Source organism: Chiloscyllium plagiosum, chromosome 6 (genome assembly GCF_004010195.1).
Source record: "Chiloscyllium plagiosum isolate BGI_BamShark_2017 chromosome 6, ASM401019v2, whole genome shotgun sequence".
NCBI classification, from domain to species: Eukaryota; Metazoa; Chordata; class Chondrichthyes; order Orectolobiformes; family Hemiscylliidae; genus Chiloscyllium; species Chiloscyllium plagiosum.
This window is the reverse complement of record NC_057715.1, coordinates 121,699,449-121,724,077: the sequence shown is the minus strand read 5'-3', so window position 1 is coordinate 121,724,077 and position 24,629 is coordinate 121,699,449. Positions and strand designations below refer to the sequence as shown.

Sequence of the window (24,629 nt, the reverse complement as noted above, 5' to 3'; positions counted from 1 at the left end):
AGTCGCAGGTAGATAGGATAGTGAAGAAGGCGTTTGGTATGCTTTCCTTTATTGGTCAGAGTATTGAATACAGGGGTTGGGAGGTCATGTTGTGGCTGTACAGGACATTGGTTAGGCCACTGTTGGAATATTGAGTGCAATTCTGGTCTCCTTCCTATCGGAAAGATGTGAAACTTGAAAGGGTTCAGAAAAGACTTACAAGGATGTTGCCAGGGTTGGAAGATTTGAGCTACAGGGAGAGGCTGAACAGGCTGGGGCTGTTTTCTCGGAGTGTCGGAGGCTAAGGAGTGACCTTATAGAGGTTTACAAAATTATGAGGGGCATGGATAGAATAAATAGACAAAGCTTTTTCCCTGGGGTCGGGGAGTCCAGAACTAGAGGGCATAGGTTTAGGGTGAGAGGGGAAAGATATAAAAGAGACCTAAGGGGCAACTTTTTCACGCAGAGGTACGTGTATGGAATGAGCTGCCAGAGGATGTGGTGGAGGCTGGTACAATGGCAACATTTAAGAGGCATTTGGATGGGTATATGAATGGGAAGGGTTTGGAGGGATATGAGCTGGGTCCTGGCAGATGGGACTAGATTGGGTTGGGATATCTGGCCGGCATGGATGGGTTGGACCGAAGGGGGTCTGTTTCCATGCTGTACATCTCTATGACTATGACTCTAAGTAATAATTGTTTTTAACTGTTACTCCTACCAAGGTGCATGATTTCACCTTTGCCCACTCACTTAAAGTATCTATGTTCCTCTGCAAAGTTTCGCAGTCCTCAGCATACTTTGCCCTGCCACTCATCTGAGTGTCATCTGCAAACTTTGATACATTACATGTGGTCCCCAATTCCACATCATCCATGTAAATTGTGAATAATTGCAGTCTCAACACTGATCCCTCAGGAAAACCACTAGTTACTGATTTCCCACCAGAATAGCACACATTTATCCCCACTCTTTACTCCCTGTTAGTCAACCAATCCTCTATCCATGCTGATATTTTACCCATAATGCCAAGCATCTTTATCATATGTAGCAACCTTTTGCGTGGCACTTTGTTGAAGACCTTTTGGAAATCTAGGTACACCACATCTATTGGGTTCCCGTTGTCCACCGTGTTTGTAATGTCTTCATAGAATTCCAAAAGATTAGTTAAGCATGACCTGCCCTTCATGAACCCAAAGTGCATCTGCCCAGTGGGATAATTTCTATCTAGATGCCTTGCTAATTCTTCCTTGATAACAGACCGAAGCATCTTTCCCGCTCCAGGAGTTAAGCTAACCGCCCTTTTTAAACAGTGGTGTTACATTTGCTGTTTTCCAATCTTCTGGGACTGCCCCAGAGTCCAGGGAGTTTTGGAAAATTACCACAAGTGCACTTGCTATTTCTCTCACCATCTCTTTTAGTACCCTGGGATGCATTCCATCAGGGCCAAGAGACTTGCTTATCCTTAGCTCAATTAGCTTGCCCAACACTACCTCTTTCATGATATTGATTGTTTTCAGGTACTCACCTATCTTCATCTCTATGGGAGAAAGTGAGGATTGTAGATGCTGGAGATCAGAGTCAAAAGTGTGGTGCTGGAAAAGTACAGCAGGTCAGGCAGCATCCGACAAGGAGAATCAATGTTTCGGGCATAAACCCTTCATCAGGAATGAGGCTTATGGTCCAAGAGGCAATGAGATAAATGGGATGGGGGTGTGGCTGGGGGGGAAGTAACTGGAAATGTGATAGATAGATGAAGGTGGGGGTGGGGGAATGTGATAGATCAGAGAGGAGGGTGGAATGGATAGGTGGGAACAAAGATGGACAGGTCAAGAGGGCAGTGCTGAGTTGGAGGCTTGGGACTGAGATAAGATGGGGGGAGGGGACATGAGGAAACTGGTGAAATCTACATTAATCCCATGTGGTTGCAAGGTCCCAAGGCAGAAAATGAGGCATTCTTTCTCCAGGCATCAGGTGGTTAGGGTTTGGCCATGGAGGAGGCCCAAGACCCGCATTTTCTTGGTGAAGTGGGAGGGGGACTTAAAGTGTTCAGCCATGGGACGGTGGGGTTGGTTGGTGCAGGTGTCCCAGAGATGTTCTCAGAAATAAGTTAGTGTCCTGTCTCCCCAATGTAGAGGAGACCACATCGGGTGCAATGGATATAGTAGATGACGTGTGTGGAAGTACAGGTAAATTTCTGACAGATGTGAAAGGATCCTTTGGGGCCTTGGACGGAGGTGACTGGGGAGGTGTGGGCACAGGTTTTCCAATTCTTGTGGTGGCAGGGGGAGGTCCCGGGAGTGGGCTGGTGGGGAGTGTGGATCTGACAAGGGAGTCGTGGAGGGAATGGTCTCTCCAAAACGCAGAGTGGGATGGGTACTTTTGTTGAGCACTTTGTAAAATAGTTTTCAAAGTCCTCCCCTGTTCGTCAATTGTCCCACCAAAAGGTCTTTGCTTCCAGTCCACTTTAGCCAATTCCTCCTTCATCCCATTATAGTCTCCCTTGTTCAAGCACAGGACCCTGGTATTGGATTTTATCTTCACACTCTACATTCAACCATACAGTGATCGTTCCTTCCAAGAGGATCCCTACCTATCAGGTCATTATTTATTCCTGTCTCATTACACAAGACCAGATCGAGGATAGCTTACTCCCTCGTTGGTTCTATTACATAATATTCAAGAAAATTATCACAGATACACTACATAAACACCTCCTCAAGGCTACCTGACTGAGCTGGTTCAACCAATTGACATGATTACCAAAACCCACATGGTAATTGCCATACCATTTTTACAGGCATTAGCTCTTTCCTTGTTTATTGCCTGCAGATAGCAGAAGAATGTGTAAAGTCCACACAGTCAGTCACCCGAGGCTGGAATCAAACCAGGTGCCTGGTGCTATGAGGCAGCAGTGCTAACCACTGAGCCACCATACCCACTATCCCCACCATACTTCACATCAGCTCTGACAAAGAGCTATCTACTCAAAACATTATCTTTCTCTCTCTCTCTCCATGGGTTCTGCCTGATCTGCTGTGATTTCCAACAGGGGGGATTTCCTCTGTGTTCTCCATCATATTTTTCCTCTTATTCAACAATACCAAAAACAGATAACACAACCATCTCTAAAATAACAGATACAGTCACAGAGTTATAGATGTCTACAGCATGGAAATGGGCCCAATTTGCCCATGCCATGCAGTTTTCACAATTTAAACTAGTCCCATTTGCCTGTGTTTGGTCCATAGCTTATCTCCAGCAACTGCAGTGTTCACTTTCACCATACCCCTCCATACCTATCACAACCATGTATCTGTCTAAATGTTTCTTAAATGACAAAATTTTACTTCCTTCCACCACTGCCTCTGTCTGCCTGTCCCAGACACTCACCACCCTCTGTGTGAAAAAAATTGCCCTTCTGGACTCTTGTATCTCTCCCCTCTCACCTTAAACATGTGAGATAGGTTCACAATATTAATGATTCCATAACTTCAAACAAAGTTTCTTTCCTAGCCCATGGAAGAGAATTTTATCCCAGTGCAATGCTCACTGCACTAGAAATAAAAGTGGACCCAACACAATCTTGTTCTTGCTCATCAATATAATTTATCAACTGAGCCACCGGGTGAGAGGAGCACCTCAAAACAGTCACTGGTTTTATCTATTAAATTAAAAAAAATGATCAAATTGTCATTACCTTAAAATGTCGTTCAAGGGTTGAAAGGAATCTGACATTGTCTGCAGCTTCCACATGGTACTTGTTGAGGTCAGTAATGATTAAATTGAGGTTCTGGATTAAACCTTGGTCAACTCTGCTCACAAAGTCAACAATCTTCTTCACCACAGGCAGTTTCAACTGTTCACTGAGAGCACTGAGGGTAGCATTACGTTCACGCCAGAAATCAATCTCTGCTAACGGACTATTACCCTAAGGAGTAGACTCATACATTACTTTGTGAAAAAGAAAAATGAATTTTTGATTTCAGCCTTAAAGTGTCTAAAAATGAAAGAAGAGTACAAACATACCCAAATGGCATTTGTATTTTGCTGAATTAGCAGATATTCAGAAGTTAGAAAGCTATGCTTAACTGTACAGAGCCTTGGTTAGACTCTACCTGTAGTAATGATCAGTTCTGGAAACCTTAAGATGGATATACTGGCTTTGCAGGGGTTGCTGCACAGATTCAGTGTATCTCACAAGGCTTAAAATTAAAGTATGAGATCACGCTTAATCTCTTTGATTTGTATCTCCTTGAATTTAGAGGGATGAGGAGTGATTTGATTATGAACTTAAAATGACCAAGTTATTCAATTTTGCTTGTTATACGTTGCTGCATTGTCTATAGAGAACCAGGAGCTAATTAGTCAGGAACCAATTATTGTGTTAAAGTGCTTCAGGGGATCATGTGCAGCTACACTAGAGAGTCAGGTGATGTCTAATAGTTCATCAACCTTAGTATTCTTACCAGGCAATAAAAACAAAACACTGCAGATGCTGGAAATATGAAATAGGCAAAGAAATTGCTGGCCTTATAGAAACAGAGTTAACGCTTCAAGTCAGATAAGGCTCTTCTTCAGAAATGGAATCATACTGTTTCTGTCTCCACAGCTGTTACCAGGCTTGCTGAATTTCTCGTGCATTCTCTATGTTTGCATCATGGCAAGCTACACTAAACAAAAGATACTGTCAACATTCCAAGTCTACAATGTGATTATTTCTAAAATATGGTGTTACAAAGTCTAAAGAGTGTATGTTCACTTTAAGATAGAAAGTGTTTTCTAAATTTTAAAGTAATTTAAAGTACAGCCTCAGCTTCCAGAGCAGAACAGCTAAGAAGCAAAACCTCAACCTGAGCTACAAATCTTCTCAAAACTCACGAAGAACAGCTAAGAGACAGGCTGTTCCAAAATGGATACATGTGACAATTGGCTGTTAAATGGATACGTGACTTTTAGTTGTTGTTTTGACAACACTTCAAATTTAACCAATTAATTTTAATTATGTCAAGGATACTAAAACCCAGTTGAGTTTGAATTTATTATATTGACAACATGGGACCAATGACAGGGAATAATGTTGGGGGGCATAAAACCAGGGCGTTTGGAAAATTAGTCAGAGCAACTGCCAAAGAGCCAGACAGCGAACTGCCCATCTAACATCTTCCTCTGAAAGAAATTTCGGAAGACATTATCTATCAAAAGGTATCTTTTCCTGTAAAAACAGTAAAACGAAGGAAGACGACCCAGGGAGAAGATAGCAGAGTTGTGAAGAAGAGGAAGGAAGGCTGAAGGGAGAGGAGAAGCCCATCTGTATGGACTTTGCGAAATTAAGTTAATGTAGTGTTTAATACTTGCGATATTGAAGCATTTTTATTGAGTTGGGATCAGATAGTAATTAATTAAGAAAAGGAGGCTTGGATTTGTTAATGGTTTCGTTTAATGTTCACTATTACAGTTAGAAAAATAAAGTGTTATTTTTTTCTTTAAATAGTGGAAATTAGGAGTTCTCTTTCACTCACTCACAGGTTTAACAGATTACAAGGCAAGGAGAGCTTTTCTGAATATTTGGTTTTACTTACGAGGGGTTCGACCTACACATTGCAACAATAGAATCAGAAGACAACCAGAAAATAAAACAGTGTTGATACAAAGAAACTATTTCCACTGGGAATGAAGTCCACAATAAAGGGCCATGACACAGCAACACCATTTAGGCATGAAATCGGAAAGTATAGTTTCTCTACAAAGGATATAAAAATTCAGAACTCGCAGCCCAAAAGACTGTGGATGAAATGGGTTAATAAAAAATGTTTCAGATTTGAGTTCTGATGAAAGATCCTTGTCCTGAAGCATTAAGTCTGTTTCTCTCCACAGAAAGCATGTTTTAGTTTTTATTTTAGACTTCAGCATCTGATGTACTCTGCTTTTGTTCTGTATTAGACTTTTGGTGATAGAGGATAACAAGAAATATGATAGAGAGGCAAGTAAAGGAAAGTACAGACCAACTAGAATCTAACAGAATGACAGCTAAATGACCTAAATCCATGTTTATATGGATGATGTAGGATTCCCTGAATATATAAAATATCCAGGGAAATATGTGAGGTGCGTGCCTAAGGATTTTCATGTTCAAGCAGAGAACCAGAATACCATACAAGAGATGGAGAGGATTCTTTAAGATACATTTAAGGTAAAGAAGAATGAAACAAAAAACAACAAATGGGTTAGCACTTGCAAGAGCAAAGTATCCAATTAGTAAGTAAATAGTAAAATTAGCAAACAGTAACTGCATAATTGCATATAGTTCTTCGTATCTACAATGAAGTGCAGTGGTGGTTTAGTAAGAATAACATCATTACACAATGGATCAAGAGGTTATCCAAGTAAAAGAGTACTTTCATGAGGAGATGAGTGTTCATACTGGTGGAAGTTCTATATTTAAGAAGGTAATCTGATTTGAGGCAGAGATTCAAAATAATTTGTTGTTTTAAGAATCCAGGGAAAAGGATAGAAAGGAACGGGGGAAGAAATCTTTGGGAAATGGAAATAAACCAATCGGACACTAAAAATGACACAAAACCTCTGTCATCAGGCTAGACAGAATAGAGGTCTTGGAAAGGGGTTGAGATATAAAACTGATAATTTCAGAGTTGCTCTCAGTGAACCTCTTATTAGGCTCGGTATTAGAATATAAATGTAGTAGAGAAAACAAGGTTTCAATTTTGTAGGAAGGTGAAGCATGGTAATCTGTTCAAGGTTGAGCATCACTTTAAAAGAACTGGATAGCAGAGACAGAGTTTAAAATGCAAAGTGCTAGAAGGGCAACAAAAAATATGAAATTATGGCATCAATACCAGAAATCCAAACAAAGAAAGGAACAAAAACAAATTACTAGAGAAAATTCAGCAAATCTGGCAACATCTGTGAGAAAAAAAGTTGAGTTAATGTTTCGTGTCCGATGACTTCATCAGAACTGCTCTGATGCCAAGACACTAGACTCAAAATGTTAACTCTGCTTTCTTCCTACAGATGCTGCCAGACTTGCTGAATTTCTCCAACAATGTCTGTTTTTGTTTCAGATCGCCAGCATCTGCAGTTCTTTGTTTTATTTTAATATTTCATGGAAGATGTTTATACAAACACCAATAGTTTCTAATATAAAGCATTTCAGTTACCAGTGTTTGAGCCTAGAGAACAATGGCTATAATAGTGACATTTTACTATTTTTACTAAAGAATTAAATGGTTTAATTGAAATGTCTTATGAGATCTTAGATAAAATTATATAAGCTTTGTATTTCCATAAGAGATCCCTGTATAGCAAGACAAATCTCCACTGGAAAAGGTAGAATGGATGTTACTAATAGGTATACGACACCTGAGGCATCTTTGTCAGCTGTTCTTCAATAGCAGTAGTAATTTGCACCTGCCAGTTCATTATACTCTGTTCTAGTTTATCCATTATAACTTGGTCGAAAGCAAATTGGTTAAAATCTGCATCAAGATCAATTGATGGCATCTCGAGCTTGATCTCACCTGACAGAAAAGAAAATGTGTTTATTTGAGAATATGAATAACTCAATTATCCAAATTTCTCCCAAAACTGAAGCAGTAGCAGTACTTGCTCTCCCTGCAGTTTTATTGAGCATCTCACTCACAGCAAATTGAAGGGACAGGGCAAAGATTGGCATGTTGCATTTAATGATCAATGCACCCAAGAACAGGATTAGAGACTGTTCCCTTCCGTAATTAATGATTCTTGCCTTTTTTCAGTAGGATTAGGATGTCTACACAACAAATTCTTGCCTGAAACAGGTGAAGCATGTTTCTGAGTTCAAACAATATGAGACTAATGTTCCAACATCTTCATTGTGTCTCTAATCAATTACACAGATCATAATCACAGCTATGTATCACTTCAGTGGAGAATAATGGCAATGATGCTGACAGTTAGCAGATCAGGATAGTGTCAGAAAATGTCCAAGAATTCAAAGTATTAACTGGGTTACAATACTTGACAGGAAAAGATTGTATAAAAGCTTTGTATTCAAACTACATATGGACTTTTTCTTAATATTATTTTCCTTTTTATTTCAGCTACTAGTTTGGCTTACTTGAGTCTTCATGTAATTGTTTGGCGGCCTTATTACTGCAGGTAATGAATTTCTGCATACGTAAACAGTTTAGAACAAAATAGCTGGCAGAGGAAAACCAGCCAGGACAAAAGCAACTGACTCAAATGGCACCACCTTCAACATTCATTCCTTCCACTATCACTGTTCAGTAGCAGCAGTGTGTATCATGTATAAAACACACTGCAGCAACTCAACAAGGCTCCTCTGACCGCACCTTCCAAATACATGAGCTCTACCATCTAGAAGGCCAAAGACAACAGTTACATGGGAACACCCACCCCCTGCAAGTTCCCCACACATAATTCTGACCTTTTTTCAGTGCCACAGGATGAAAATCCTGGAACTCCTTTCTAACTGCATTGTGGGTTTACCTACACCACATGGACTTACAGCACTTCACCATCACTTTCACATGAACATTAGAGATGGGCACTAAATGTGGGCCAGCTAATGATCCTCAGAGACTGTGAACACATTTAAAAAAAAGGACCTGCAAGGTGGGTTAATGTTTGACTAAGTAACAATGCAAAGTCCCCCCCGCCCACCTTGATATACTTCAGCCATGTTTTCAAAGTTACTGTATAAAAATAAGCCATTCAGATCTGGAACACCCAGCATAAGCTGACTTTAAGCCTGCCAAAGTGTTACACATAGGTGTGTTTAGTTCCACTCATTTTTTCCCATGGTTACTACAAAGCAAGACTTGATGTGATATATTCCCAAAAATTCTCAAAAGTACATGCAGCTGAAAAAATAATTGCAGCAACACTAAAACAATGTAACATGACCAAATATTAAGGAACAAATTTAGTCAACATAATGTTGATCTTTCCCAGTGATTGACAAACCAACAGAGAATAGCCCTCAGTTCCTGAACATATGCCAGATGCTACTGAGTACTAGATCTGCACTCACCTGAGGCCCAAGATCACCAAGTGACTCCAGGACAAAGGTAAGTGAGAGCAGGACAGGGACTACAGGGTGAGGGTCAGAAGAGGGAGACGGGGAGCATAAGAGAAAATATAGGGAGTGGTGCCTTCTTGAACTGCTACAGTCCTTGGGTTGTATATAGATCCACAATGCCATTAGGAAGGAAATTCCAGGATTTTGACCCAGCAACATAGAAGGAACAGTGATATATTTCAAATCAAATAGTGAGTTGCTTGGAGGGGAATTTATTGGTGGCAGTGTTCCCATCTGTCTACTGCCCTTGTCCGTCTAGGTGGAAAGTGCTGTCTAAGAATCTTTGGTGAATTTCTGCAGTACATTTTGTCAATAGTACACACTACTACAACTGAGCATCAGTGGTGGAGGGAATGGATGTTTGTGGATGTGGCACCAATCAGGGCTGCTTTGTCCGGGATGGTGGAAGTTTCTGGTCAGTGGTATCCCCGAAGGATGTTGATAGTAGTGATTCAGCGATGGTAATGCCATTGGATGTTAAGGAGCACTGGTTAGATTGTCTCTATTTGAAGGTGGTCATGGACTGATACCTGTGTTTGTTTTTATTCATTCATGAGACATGGACATTGTCAGCTGGACCAGCATTAATTGTCTGTTCCTATTTGTCCTTGAGAAGATGGTGGTGATCTGCCTTCTTGAACAGCTCCAGTTCACATTCTGTAGGTTGACTTACAATGTCATTAGGGAGGGAATTCCACAATTTTGACCCAGTGACAGTGAAGACACAGTAATATATTTCCAAATCTGAAGAGTGGCAACTGGGTCCGGTGCAGGTGGCGGTGCAGGTGTCATTGGTCGCCTGGCATGGGACTCATATTAGAAGCGGCAGAACGAAGATGAACTTTCTTTCAGCTTTGTCTTTTTCTTTTTATTCTTGAAGTATTTGAACGGTACTGGATTGTGGCGAAAGTTTAAGCTTTTCACTGTATTTTACTGTGTTGTTCATTGTAGAGTACAAGTGACATTAAATCATAAATTATCATTCAAGTCAGTATAGTGAGTGGCTTGGAGGGGAATTTGCAGGTGGTGCTGTTCCAATGTTTCTGCTGCCCCTATCTTTCTAGATGGAGTGGGCACAGGTTTAAAAGACACGATCTTAAGGATCTTTGGTGATTTTTGCAGTGTATCTTGTAGATAGTACACACTGCTGCTACTGAGCATCAGTGGTGGTGGGAGTGGATGTTTGTGCATGTTGTACCAATCAAGCGGGCTGATTTGTCCTGGATGATGTTGAGCTCCTTGAGTGTTGTTGGAACAGGCAAGTGGTAGTATTTCATCAAACTCCTGACTTGTGACTTGTAGATGATGGACTGGCTTTTTGGAGTCTGGATGTGAGTTATTCACTGCAGTATTCTTAGCCTTTGACCTGCTCTTATGGCCACCATGTATGTGATGAGTCCAGTTGAGCTTCTGATCAATGGAAACCTCAAGGATATTGATAGTGGGGGATTCAGTGATGATAGCATCATTGAATGTCATGGGGCAGTGGTTACATTGTGTTTTATTTAAGATGGTCATTGCCTGGCAGTTGTGTGGCACCAATGCTGCTTGCCACTTGTCAGCCCAAACCTGGACATTGTCCAGATCGTATTGTATTTGAACATGGACTGCTTCAGTACCCAAGGATCCACAAACAGTGCTAATTATAGTATGATAATTGGCAAAGATCCCCACTTCTGACCTTATTATGGAGGGAAGATAGATGCCAATACTGCTGCTTTACTGGAACACCTTGCTTAGGGATGCGGAAACTTCAAGAATGCAAGACTTCAGTACACAATTGCCAGAATTGTCAGGATCCATAGCCGTTGCAGTATCCAGTGCCTTCAACTGTTACTTCATATCACATGGAGTGAATCAAACTGGCTGAACATTGGCATCTGTAATACTGGGTACAACTGGAGGAGGCCAAGACCATCTACCCAGCACTTCTGGCTAAAGATTGCTATTAATGCTTTAACCTTGCTTTTCTACTGATGTGCTGGGTTTTCCCATCATTGAGGAGGCAGATATTTGTGGAGCCTCAACCTCCAATGAGTTGTTAATTGTCCATCACAATTCATGCCTGATGTGGCAAGATTGCAGAGCTTAGACATGATCCATTGGTTGTGGGATCACTTAGCTCCACTTGTCACATATGCTGATAGTCAAACAAGTATTCCTGTTTTCAACCCTCACCCGGTTGACATCTTATTTTTAGGTAAGCCTGGTGCTGGTCCTGGACTCTTTATTGACCCAAGGTTGATGGTAATGGGGTGGGCTATATGCTAGGCCATGAGGTTGCAGATTGTATTGCAATGGAATTCTGCGGCTAGCATCCTGTGAGAATAGCCTGTACAAAACGTACAGCCAATGCAGCAATGGGTGCAGCTGAACCATTATTATAGAAACAGGGTGGCATGGTGGGTCAGTGGTTAGCACTGCTGCCTCACAATGCCAGGGGCCCGGGTTCAATTCCAGCCTCGAGCGACTGTCTGTGTGGAATTTGCACATTCTCCCCGTGTCTGCTTTGGTTTCCTCCCACTATCCAGAAGATGTGCAGGTTAGATGAATTGGCCATGCTAAATTGCCCATAGTGTTCAGGGTTGTGTAGGCTAGATGCATTAGTCAGGGGTAAATATAGGATAGGGGAATGGGTCTGGGTCAGTTACTCTTCGGAGGGTTGTTATGGACTTGTTGGACCAAAGAACCTGTTTCCAAACTGTAGGGATTCTATGATTATAGAACTATCAAAGAAAACTTCTGAGATCACAGGGAGACCCCAGGACATCATTCACTGAGGTCTCAACGAAAGTTTACAATTGAACATGTATGACAATGGAACAATGTGCAGGGAAGAAATTTTATCACTCAATTTGCTCATAGTTAAGCCCACCCCATCCCCCAGTTTTGGGCAGAATAGCAGGACAAGGTCACATTCCAGTTCACAGGAAGCAACAGCTCACTTATGGGATTGATCTCATCACTGAACCAAAGGAAATATCCGACTCAGTCAAAATTATATTCCAAAACCCTCTCTCACAGCATTCTTTCCTTTCCACTCACACCATGTCTTACAGGTCTAACGTGACACTTTCATTTCACTTTAACAACAGCAATCTGTTGAATTTCAAAAATATAACATCAGACTTAATGTCATACATCCTGAATATGAATATACATCTGGAGTAGCATTTAACAATAAATACTGACCCTCAACCTGTTGAATAGTTCTCTGAACCTGATTTGAGAACTTCTGTATGGTTATTAAGAACTCATCTCTGACGAACTGAATATTTCGTGAATCCACTCCTGCTCTTGACTCCGGTAGACTGCCTTTCTCATGTTGATATGCCATTGCACTCAAAAAGCGGGATGAACCTTGTTTCAAATCAATACTTTTATGGTGATATGTCAAAAGTGGTATGAAGACCTAGAAACATTAAATGAAACTTGTATAATTTTAAAACTTAGATCCAGCAGCATCTGTAGCATTAAACCTCAAAAGATTTTTGTTTCAAAAGTTGTTTACGTTTATAAAGGGCATGAAAGTCACAGGTTAAAAAAAATCTCATTGGCTAAATGCAAACCTATTAAATTTCTGCTTCTCAGAATATGGATTAAGGAATAGAGAGTTGTATATTCAAGGTTGCAGGTGACATTAATTTAAGAGAACAGCAAGTGGCGTAAATGGGAGCAGAAAGTTACTCAGAGACAAAGGCGGACTAAGTGAGTAGGTAGAATAAGGACAAATAGAGTTCAGAGTAGGGAAATGTGAGGCCAGCCATATAGGATTGTAGAAAGACAAATTTGAACATGTTCTTAATAGTCAGAGGCTGGAAGCTGTTCAGGTGTTGTTGGGCTTCCAAGTACCTTATGGGAATCATCAACATTGCTGTGAGCCAAAAGTCACAAATAGACCAGACCAGCGAGACAGCCGATTTCCCTCCCTGTAGGCAACAGTGAATCAGATGGTTTTTTATAACAATCTAGCAGTTTCATGGTTACCATTACTGATGCCAACATTTTATCCAAACTTCACTTAGAACATAGAACAGTACAAGTATCATCTGAGCAGCAGGAGAGTCGATGTTTCAAGCATAAGGTCTTCATCAGGGCCTGACGAAGAGCTTATGCTCAAAATGTCGACTCTCCTACTCCTCGGATTCTGCTTGACTGGCTGTGCTTTTCCAGCACCACACTCTTCAACTCTGATCTTCACCAGCTGTGGTCCTCATTTTCTCACAGAATAGTATAGCGCAGTACAGGCCCTTCAGCCCTTGATGCTGTGCTGGCCTTTTATTCTACTCTAAGATCAAACTAACCTAATACCCTTCATTTTACTGTCATCCACGTCATATCACAGAATCATAGAATTGTTACAGAAAGAGACTGTTCGGTCTATCTTGCCCAGACTGCTTCTATCCCCTCATGCCAATTTCCTGCCTTTTCTTCATATCCTTGCAGGCTATTTCTATCCAAATAATCATTGATTGCCTCAATTAATTACAGGCAGTGCATTCTGTACCCTAACTACTTGCTGAAATAAAAATACTAGGAGGGTGGCATAATTCAGAAAGCCTGTTGGAAAGCAACATTTATTGCTGAATGCCAACACAGAGCCACTACTTGTGGTGTATATAGGTTAGTCCCAGAGTGGGGTCTGCATTATCTTTCTTTGCTTTACACCCATAAGTACACACCAGGCCCCAGCAATTTCTTCACCTCCTCCCTCAGTTTTCTGGGATAGGACTCATCAGGTCCTAGGGTCTTGTCTACCTTAGTGCTTTCTAATGCTCTTCCTTTTTTTATCTTGACGTGCCCTGGAAAAACAACACACCTTTCCTGAGACTCACATCCATCATGCCCCTCTTCTTATTTGTTAAGGGCTTCACCCACTTCCTCAATGCTCCATGCATAAATTCCCTCCTTTGTCCTTGAGTGTATCTACTCTTTCCCTAGCTACCTTTTTACTCCTTATATATGTAAAAAACACCTTGGGAATTTCCTTAATCCTGTTTCCAGAGGCATTTCACAACTCCTTATAGACCCTCCTAACTCCTTGTTTGAGATATTTCTTGTTATTCTTTGAGGGCTCTGTCCGCCATCAATTTCCGAAACTTTATGTATGACTCCTTTTCCTTTTGGACTTAGTCCTCAATTTCTCTTCTCATCCAAAGTTCCCAAATCTTGTCATCCTTATCCTTCATTTCCATTTCAGTACTTACTCTAATCAACTGACCATTAAAGGATTCCCTCATGCAAGATGTGGATCTACCCTTGAAGTGCCAACCCCAATCTACATTCCTCAATTTCTGCCTAATATTCTGGCAGTTAACTTTCCCCTAATGTAATATTTTCAGCCGAGGACTACTGTTGTCCTTATCCATAAGTAATTGAAAACTTACAAAACTGCGCTCACTGTTCCCGAAATGTTCCCCCACTGAAATTTTGAACACCTGGCTAGGCGGTTCCCCCACACTAGGTCTATTATGGCCTATTCTCTCGTTGGACTACTTACAATTTTTTTAAAATAAAAATGTCCTGGACACACTTTAAAAAAAAATTCCCTCTATCCAAGCCCCGGGCTAAGTGAGTCCCAGTCACAGAGTCATAGTCATAGTGATGGCAACATGGAAACTGACCTTTCAGTCCAACTCACCCATGCTGACCAGATATCCTAAATTAATCTAGTCTCATTTGTCAGCATTTGGCTCATATCCCTCTAAACCCTTCCTATTCATATACCTACCAAGATTCCTTTTAAATGTTGCAATTGCACAACCCTCCACCACCACCTCTGGCAGCTCATTCCATCATCTGAGTGAAAATATTGCCCCTTAGGTCCATTTTAAATCTTTCCCCTCTGACATCAAACCTATGCCTTCTAGTTTTGTACTCCTCCCACTCCAGGGAAAAGACCTTGTCTATTTATCCTATTCATGCCCTTCACGATTTTATAAACCTCTATAAGGTCACCCCTCAGCCTCTGATGCTCTAGGGAAAATAGCCCCATCCTCTCCCTACAGCTCAAGCCATCCACCCCGACAGCATCCTTGTAAATCTTTTCTGAACCCTTTCAAGTTTCACAACACTCTTCCTATAGCAAGGAGACCAGAATTGAATGCAGTATTCCAAAAGTGGCCTAACCAATATCCTGTACAGTCACAACATGACTTCCCAACCCCTGTACTCAATGCTCTGACCAATAAAAGCAAGCATACTAAATGCCTTCACCCACAACAATTCTGATGTTTTTGCATTTTCTATTATCTATCCAAATATCTCTTCCTCTCATCCACTGACTATTGGTAACCTATAGTGCAATCAAAGTGTTTGCACCCTTCCTATTCCTGAGATCTACCTATATTGTCTCAATGGATGAGCCTTCCAAAGTTGTCCTCCCTCAGTATCGCTGTGATGTTCTCTGAGAACTGCACTGAGAACAACCTAGCTCTCAATGCTGGCAAAACCAAGGAACTCATTATTGACTTTTGGCGGGATGTTACTCATGTCCCTCTACACATTAAGAGCACAGGGGTGGAATGAGTGGAGAGTGTAAAGCTCCTGGGAGTGGTCATCCACAACAAGCTTTCTTGGACTCTTCATGTGAACATACTGGTTACAAATGCCCAATGACTAAATTTGGCATGACGACGAATACCCTTGCCAACTTTTATAGGTGTGCCATTGAGAGCATTCTGTCTGGATGTATCATTACCTGGTATGGGAACTGTGTCATTCAAGATCGGAGACAATTACAGAGAATGGTGAACTTGGCCCAGACAATCACAAAGGCCAACCTCCCAGCTACATAATACATCTACCAGGCCCGCTGTCAAGGAAAGACTGCCAGCATTCACAAAGATCCATCCCACCCTGGCAATGTTTTGCTACAACCTCTACCATCGTGGAGAAGGTACAGAAGCCTGAACACACGCACCAGCCGGTTTCGAAACAGTTTCTACCCTACTGTTGTTAGAATACTGAATGGACTCACAAACTCTTAACACTCACCTATATCTGTGTTTTTGTATTTGCAGCTTATTTACTTTTCTGCCTGGCATTGCCCGTAAGACAAAGCTTTTCACTGTGCCTCGGTACACATGACAATAAATTCAATTCAATTCAATTATCAGCAGCTTCCCGTGTTTTTCACATCCCTCTCTTTCTCAGCTGAACATCTAAATCCTAGAACATTAAGCTTCCAGGCTTGTCCCTCTCTCAACAAAGTCTTTGTAATAGCTGGAATATCATAGTTATACTCATTATTCTAAGCTCTAAATTCATCTGCATCAACTGTCATACTCCTCACATTAAAACAAATACAGGGAAGACTTCACCTGATGAAGGAGCAGTGCTCCAAAAGCTTGAGATTTCAAATAGACCTGTTGGACTATAACCTGGTATTGTGTGACTTCTTACTTTGTCGAACCTCATCCAAAATGGGCACCTCCGCATCATGTTTTGTTTTGAAGAGAGAGGGTTGAGGACGGACCTGATAAAAGTATATAAGATGATGAGGGGCATGGATACGGTAAATGGAAAGCAGCTTTTCTCTTAGTTGATGGACCAATTAACAAGGAAGGTGAAAGGTAGATGGTTTAGATTTGAAGAAAAAAAGTTTCACCCAGAGGGTGAGGGGAATCTGGAGTACACGGGCTAGGAGGGTAGTTGAGGAGTAAAACCTCACAACATTTGAAAAGCACTCGGATGACCAACTGAAATGTCACAACATTCAAGCCTGTGGACCAAGTGCAGGAAAGTGGGACTAGTGCAAATTTAAAGAAACTTTGGCAGTGCCATAATGTTTGCAATTTTCAGTCTGCTGGCACCTCACTTGAGTCCAGGGAAGACTGAAACATTATTACCTGTGCTCCTGCAATTTCTACCCTCACTTCTTTAAAAATTCTTGGATGCATCTCACTAGCACTGTTGCCTTGTCAGCCTTATATGCCAACAATCTATTCCTCTTCCTTATTAATTTTGTACAACTCCAGAGACAGTGTTTCCTCCTCTATCACCATGACCTGCGCAGCATCCTTCTCTTTTGCAAAGTTAGGTGCAAAGTATTCATTTAGTTCCTCAGCCATGCTCCCACCTCCACTTATGAATTATCATTATGGTCTCTAATTATTCCTATACCTCTTTTAACCAATCTCTTACTGTTTATATGCTACAGAAGACTTTAAGAATTCCTTTTATGTTAGCTGCTAGTCTATTCTCATAGTTCCACTTTGCCTCTCTTAACTGCTTTATCATATCCCTTTTGATTTTAGTTGATTTATTGTCGTCACATTTACCTAAGTACAGTGAAAGGTTTTGTTTTTTGTACAGTACAGGCTGATCAGACCATACAAAGATCATAGGGTGATTGAACAGAGCGAAAAATACAAAGTTACAGCTGTAAAGAAGTTGCACAAAAAGCAAGATCAACATTAGATTTGAAATTAGAGAGGTCCATTCAGAAGTCTAATAACAGCAAGGAAGAAGCTGTTCTTGAACCTGTTAGTACTTAAGTTTAAGCTTTTGTATCTTCTGCCTGACAGAAGAGGTTGAAAGAGATTATAACCCAGGTGGAAGGGATCTTTGATGACATTGGCTGCCTTTCTGCAGCAACAAGAAGTGTAGATGGAGTCAATGAATGGAAGTTTGGCTTGCTGGCTGGGCTGTGTTCATAACTTTCTGTAGTTTCCTATGATCCTGGGCACGCCATGATGCATCCAGATAGAATGTTTTCTATGGTGCATCTGCAAACATTGGTGAGGGTCTTTATGGTCATGCCAAAATTCCTTAGCCTCCTGGGGAAGAAAAGATATTGTTATCCCCTCTTGACCATTGCATTAACATGGAGGATCCAGGACAGATTGTTAGTAAACATCACTCCTAGGAACTTGACGCTCTCAACCATCTTCACCTTAGCTCCGTTGATGTAGATATGGGTGTGTTCTCTTGCTTCCTGAAGTTGATGATGAGCTCTTTAGTTTTGCTGTCACTGAGGGACATATTGTTATCTCCTTTGGTATTGGTATTCCTGTTGAATCTCAATTTTATTTTTTGCCTTACAACCTGTCATAAGCAGAATTGTTCTTTTTAATGATGATCTTTAATTCTTTGGCCAATCACTTTAAATCTGCAACTTTGGGTTCTTAATCTTCTGTAAATACGAACAGTTTTTTGGATAATTATCTCAAATACCCAGATACCTAGTCAAATAATGTAATCACTAATCCCAAGGTTGTGCTTCTCCTCAATAGATGCTATCTGACTTGCTGAGTATTTGTAACATTCACTGTTTTCATTTCATCATTTGCGTATTTTTATTTTATTAAATTTTTACTTGATTAATGGGTTGACACTTATTACAAATCTATTGTGTTTTATCAGTTGCTATGGTTGGAAAGATGTAACATATTCCAAAAACGTGAGCCAAGAACAATCACTGTTTTCATTTATTTGTGTACTATCATAGAGACTGCTAGTACATTTAAATAGATCTGAACTTTTGCCTAACCCTAAGTGCATAGCTCAGATTGCAAAGATGCAGGTGAGGGATTTTTAAAAAAATTTCCAGCAGAAGCCCAGACTTTTGAGATAGGTTGAGAAAATGAATTAAAGAGAGTAAATGTAGTATTTAAAGACATGAAAAATAAGCCATGAACTGCTCTGTGAAATATATGTTCCTTTGTTTTTATTATTAAAACTTTATTTGAACATGAGAAAGAATTGGTACACAGAATTATCTTTCCTGAAAATATTTTTTAGTGATTAAGTTGGTAAAGAAACAAACCCTGTAGCTGAATGTTTTACAATCAATTTAATTCTCAGGTTAAATTTTCCCATTATAAATGTTTACAGAAACAATTTATTGACATTGTAAATATTGAATTAAAAGACATTACAGAAAATAACACTTAAGCACACAAATATAAGTCATTGAATTTTCTTAATGACATGAAGTCTTATTCATGAATTTTATTTTCCTACCTGAGTTAGTATTTGATGTAACATCAACAGAGAATGTCCATTCAGCATTCCATGCTCCAACATATTGGGCATTAGTATATTAGTCTCCTTCATGTCATTGGGCTCAGTAATGGTCTCTACAAAAATATTTAAATACCATATCCATTCAAAATGTGATATTTTGTTCATTAAATAATGCTTATTATATGGCTCCTGGTGCAGTAATAGTTTCCCTACCCATGAGCTCTGGGTTCACGTCTCACCTGATCAGAGGTGCGCAGTAGATCTCTAATCATGCTGATTAGAAAATATCTATAATTTTTGTTAAGAACTACATCAAAAACATGATCCTTTGGATAAGATGTTAGACCGAGCGCTGTCTGCTCTCAGGTGCTCGCAAACAAAGCTTTTCACCATACTTAGGTACACGTGACAATAAATCAAATCAAATCAAAGCAAATTAATCAAATCAAATCAAATTCAGATTTAAAACAAGGTTCACTTAAAGAAAAATCCCAGACTGGTTGATGAATAATAACGCATCAACAAAGGTTAAGTACCTAATGTATATAAATCAGCACGATGTTAGAATCAATATTTTTGGAACTCGTTTCATTTAATTATTTTATTCTAAGTAATGTTCACTGAGCAATGAGAGATTTTACAGCTATGAAGCCAACAGTTACATACTGCATTCCAGGGCTGAATTTCAAATAACGATAATATGTTTGCCAAATCTTTGTGTTTGAAATTCTGGTGATGTTTGACAGCTTGATTAAATTATGAGGGCTATATATTTTCATAAACATCCCTCGCGATTCAGTGAGTAGTACATTTGCCTTTGGGTTGTGGTTCGACTCTCATTCCAGTGATTTTGGACACACAATCCAGACTTAGATTTTGCTGCAATACTGAGGTGGTGCTGCACTGTCAAAATGTGATCCTTTAGATAAGATGTTAGACCGAGCTCTGTCACCTCTCAGTAGACGCAAACAATTCAAAGTTAAAAATTACACAACACCAGGTTATAGTCGAACAGGTTTAATTGGAAGCACACTAGCTTTCGGAGCGACGCTCCTTCATCAATCACCTGATGAAGGAGCGTCGCTCCGAAAGCTAGTGTGCTTCCAATTAAACCTGTTGGACTATAACCTGGTGTTGTGTGATTTTTAACTGTACACCCCAGTCCAACACCGGCATCTCCGAATCAATTCAAAGTTACTATTTTAAGAATGAACAAGGAAGTTCTCCCGTATCCTGGTCAACAGTTTGCCATAACCTACACCACTGAAACACATCATTTGGTCATCATCTTATTGCTGTCTGTGTGAAATTATCTACTGAGTTTCCTGCATTAAAAAATGATCTCATGTCATCTGTAGTTAATTTCACTTTAGCACATCTTGATTCTGTAAAAGCAAAAGCTTATTCTCCTTTGCTCCAAAGGAATGTGTGAGATACAAACACAACGATGCGAGCTCTCAGAGGCGATTCTTTGGAGGCCATGAAAAGGAACATCAAAAGTTTAAAAAGAGAGAGGGATATTACTACTTTCTATAATTGAACATTCTGAATAGTAATGCTAATCTGTTCTTTGTTATTGCAACTATTTAACATGCAGCTAACACAGTCACACAGCTGAAATGCCTGTAATCCATGGTAGACTGAGGGTAGAGATAAATAAGGAGGTAATCATCCCCTCAGCCCAAATCCACCACTCAGTGAGTTCAGGATTGAGCTGCATCTTAATTCCATCCACTTGTTGTAGCCTTAAACCCCTTTATACCATGGTCCAGCAAAAATCTATTGACTTAAAATAATTAATTAAGCTAGTATCATTCGAGTCATTGACATAGTTTGCAAATAGTTGAGTCGTCATAACTGATCTCTGTTGCACTCCACTTGTTAATTTGCCAAACTTAATAATAAAAATAAAGAATCATTTAAGATAAGAAAGAAATGCTAACACTGGTTCTCTCCACAGATCTTGCCTGTCCTGCAGTGTATTTCCAGAATTTACTGCTTCTAATTCAGATTTTGAGCATCTGCATTAATTTGCTTTGTTTTTGTTAATAAAATTTCAGCAATAGTTCTGTGATAATATATCCATGCTTCTGCTTTAGACCAGTATTAGTGCTCATAAGCCAAAGCAACAACTTTATAAGAATACCTACCTCTTCTATTCCTCAGAAAATAAAAAGCATCGTAATTCATAAACTCAGGTGGAACTTTCTCAAGAGAAACATGCAGCATCGTGCGTTCTATTAACCGGGTTACAATTTTCTGAAATGAAGGAAAAGCATGGGTTTGTACATTAACTACACATTAAAGGACACAGTTCTATATATTTTAATAAAACGTGCTTGTCAGTGAGCGTCAGTCATTAAACACACTCTTAGATATGTTTCTTACAATTGTAGCAGGAATTCACATTGATAATGAAGCATTTGATTTTGGATTAATATATGGCTAGATGTGGTCCTGACCCACACTGATCAGGAATAGGAGAAAGTGAGGACTGCAGATGCTGAAGATCAGAGTCAGGAGTGTGGTGCTGGAAAAGCATAGCAGGTCAGGCAGCATCCAAGGAGCAGGAGATTCATTTTTCACGCATAAACCCTTCATTAGGAATGAGGCTTGTGGGCCAGGGGCTGAGAGATAAATGGGAGGGGATGTGGCTGGGCAGGAAGGTAGCTGAGAATGCAATAGGTAGATGAAGGTGGGGGAGAAGGTGATATGTCGGAGGAGGGTGGAGCAGATAGACGGGAAAGACAATGGAAAGGTCAAGAGGATGGTGCCGAGTTGGAGGCTTGGGACTGTGATTAGGTGGGGGGAGGGGACAAGAGGAAACTGGTGAAATCCACATTAATCCCGTGTGGGTGCAGAGTCCCAAGGTGGAATATGAGGCATTCTTTCTCCAGGCATCGGGTGGTTAGGGTTTGGCAATAGAGGAGGCCCAGGACCTGCATGTCCTTGGTGGAGTGGGTGGGGGAGTTGAAGTGTTCAGCCATGGGGCGATGGGGTTTGTTGGTGCGGGTGTCCCAGAGATGTTCTCTGAAACGATCTGCAAGTTGGCGTCCTGTCCCCTATTGTAGAGGAGGCAAATCAGGTGCAAAAGATACAGTGGATGACCTTTGTGGAGGTACAGGTAAACTTCTGTCAGATGTGAAAGAATCCTTTGGGGCCTTGGACGGGGATGAGGGGGAAGGTGTGAGCACAGTTTTTGCACTTCCTGCGGTGGCAGGGGAAGGTGCCGGGAGTGGGGTGAGGGCTGGAGGGGGTTGTGGATTTGACAATGGATTCAAAGAAGGAATGGTCTCTCTGGAACACTGGTAGAAGTGGGGATGGAAATATATCCCTAATGGTGGGGTCTGTTTGTAGGTGGCAGAAATGGCGGAGGGTGATGCGACGTATATGGAGATTGGTGGGGTGGAAGGTGAGGACCAGAGGGGTTCTGTCCTTGTTGTATTGGGAGGGGTGGGGTTCAAGGGCAGAGGCATGGGAAGTGGAGGAGATGCACTGGAGTGGATCATCGACCACGTGGGAGAGGAAATTTCGGTCTTTGAAGAAGGAGGTCATCTGGGATTTTCTACGGTGGAATTGGTCATCCTGGGAACAGATACAGCAGAGGTCGAGGAATTAGGAATAAGAGATGGCGTTTTTGCAGAAGACAGGGTGGGAGGAAGTGTAGTCCAAGTCCAGCCACACCCCCTCCTATTCCACTAGCCTCATTCCTGATAAAGGGCTTATGCCCAAAACGTTGATTCTCCTGTTCCTTGGATGCTGCCTAACCTTTTCCAGCACCACACTCTCGACACTGATCAGGAATAGCCATGATGCTAACTTCAGTCAGCACAGGGGAAGTGCAACATTTGGCCACAGTGTTCCTAGCCCAGGAAAGTGGGAGATCACTAGTATTGGGAAAGAAAACTTCTGTTGCTTACTCTGTTCAATTGCAGTCTGAGCTGCACCACAGATATGGGTTAGAGATTTCAGTATCTGCATGACTGACTGGCAAAAAACTCAAACCCTGCCTTGATGCCCCCTTTATTATCTTAGAATCTGGTTGAAGCAGGTGCGGGCTGGAAATCAAACTTGCATCTTCCATCTGAGTTCGAACCTGAGTACAGTATAGTCATCCATCAATGTGAACTGTACTACACCAGAGACACCACCAATAAGCTAACGGGGAAATGGCTAAGCAGCCCAGCAAAGTCAAAGGTAACAAAGCTGGTGATGGGGTCAATAAAATATGTAGCTGGAAAAACACAGCAGGTCAGACAGCATCGGAAGAGCAGGAAAGTCAACGTTTCAGGTCAAGACCCTTCATCCTGACCTGAGACTTTGACTTCCTGCTTCTCTGATGCTGTCTGACCTGCTGTGATTTTCAAGCTACACATTTTTATCAACTCTGATTTCCAGCATCTGCAGTCCTTAATATCTCAAAGAGCTGGTGACGGTACAGAATATTCATACCCCTGGACATTTATCCTCTGGTTAGTTGAAAATAAAATTACCATAATAAAGAAATAATATTCTATTACACTTTTCCAAATAGTTGGAGGTGCACAATATTCCTGTGGCAACAGGCAGAGATCACAGTTTAAATTCATAATCAATATTTTGAGTGAATGTAATAACACTGCAAGTATTCAACAGTCTAGTACAATATTCGAAATATGCAGAGATAGCAGGTCAATCCATCCCAAAACATCCCCAAATCACTGTGGAAAATCAACTCACAAGGTCAACCAATCAGAGAAAAGTTGTCCCCATAAAGTGAGTGGATCTCCCATACCTTCTGTTGATAGGTTCTCTAGTAAAACTATCAGCAACAAAAATGGGAGAGAGAAAAAAAAATACTGTGACTGGAGGAGTATAATTTAATGTAATGTACCAGTATTGAGGACCAGGAATGGGTGAACTGAAGACTAAAATGTGGCAGCAGGAGGCCAAGGTCCAGGAGGGAGAGTGGAGATCTGCTTGGGAAGATAGAGGGAGACTGCAAGGGAACTGTGTGAGGGGAGACAGGGGAGCTACAAGAGGGAATGAGATGGCTGGAGAGAGGTGAGAGGATGTAAAGGGAGTGAGCTGGGAAATAGCAGCACACTGCAAGAGAGAGAAAAAAGAAAGAACCTGCAAAAAAAAATAAAGAACAGTTTTAAACCTGTTAACAAAGGAATACTCAGCTAATTGGGGGTTAGGAAAACTTGAAATCATTAGTGGAATGAATTGTTTGCAAATGAATATGATATCTCTTGCTTAAAGCAGCACATGTTCAGGAGCTATGGGGAAGAGAGTGGATGCTATTATGATGAACATTGTTTCAAGTTTTAAATTTCAATGCGAAATTGAGATCTAGGATGCAGAGGGTAATAAGCCAGGTTAAAATGTTTCAGTTGGGGGTTCCAAGATGGCGGCGAACCAGCAAGTCTGAGTCTACAGTGCTCCTCTCAAGACTTGGGTAAAGTGGGTCACCCACCCCCACCACACTCACCAAATCATTTATAATAGCTGTTTAATTTAATTAGTTGTTTTATTAAATTTAAACAATCTAATCTTTAGTAAAAATGACTAAAGGGAAGGGAGCCCGCAGCTCTCAGCA

At 40.8% G+C, this 24,629-nt stretch overlaps 1 protein-coding gene across 1 annotated transcript in view; it reads right to left on the bottom strand.

Moving 5' to 3' along the window:
• LOC122551102 (dynein axonemal heavy chain 10-like) overlaps positions 1 to 24,629 on the bottom strand; it is a gene marked incomplete at its 3' end in the record, with an annotated part of 49,409 nt that overhangs the window by 10,999 nt on the left and 13,781 nt on the right. Inside the window, exons 4-8 of the mRNA XM_043692747.1 lie at positions 21,199 to 21,307; positions 19,046 to 19,161; positions 12,272 to 12,491; positions 7,360 to 7,517; positions 3,680 to 3,910 (exon numbers count right to left, since the gene is read on the bottom strand). Of these exons, the coding sequence (XP_043548682.1) occupies positions 3,680 to 3,910; positions 7,360 to 7,517; positions 12,272 to 12,491; positions 19,046 to 19,161; positions 21,199 to 21,307 (834 nt within the window). The remainder of the gene's footprint in view (positions 1 to 3,679; positions 3,911 to 7,359; positions 7,518 to 12,271; positions 12,492 to 19,045; positions 19,162 to 21,198; positions 21,308 to 24,629) is intronic.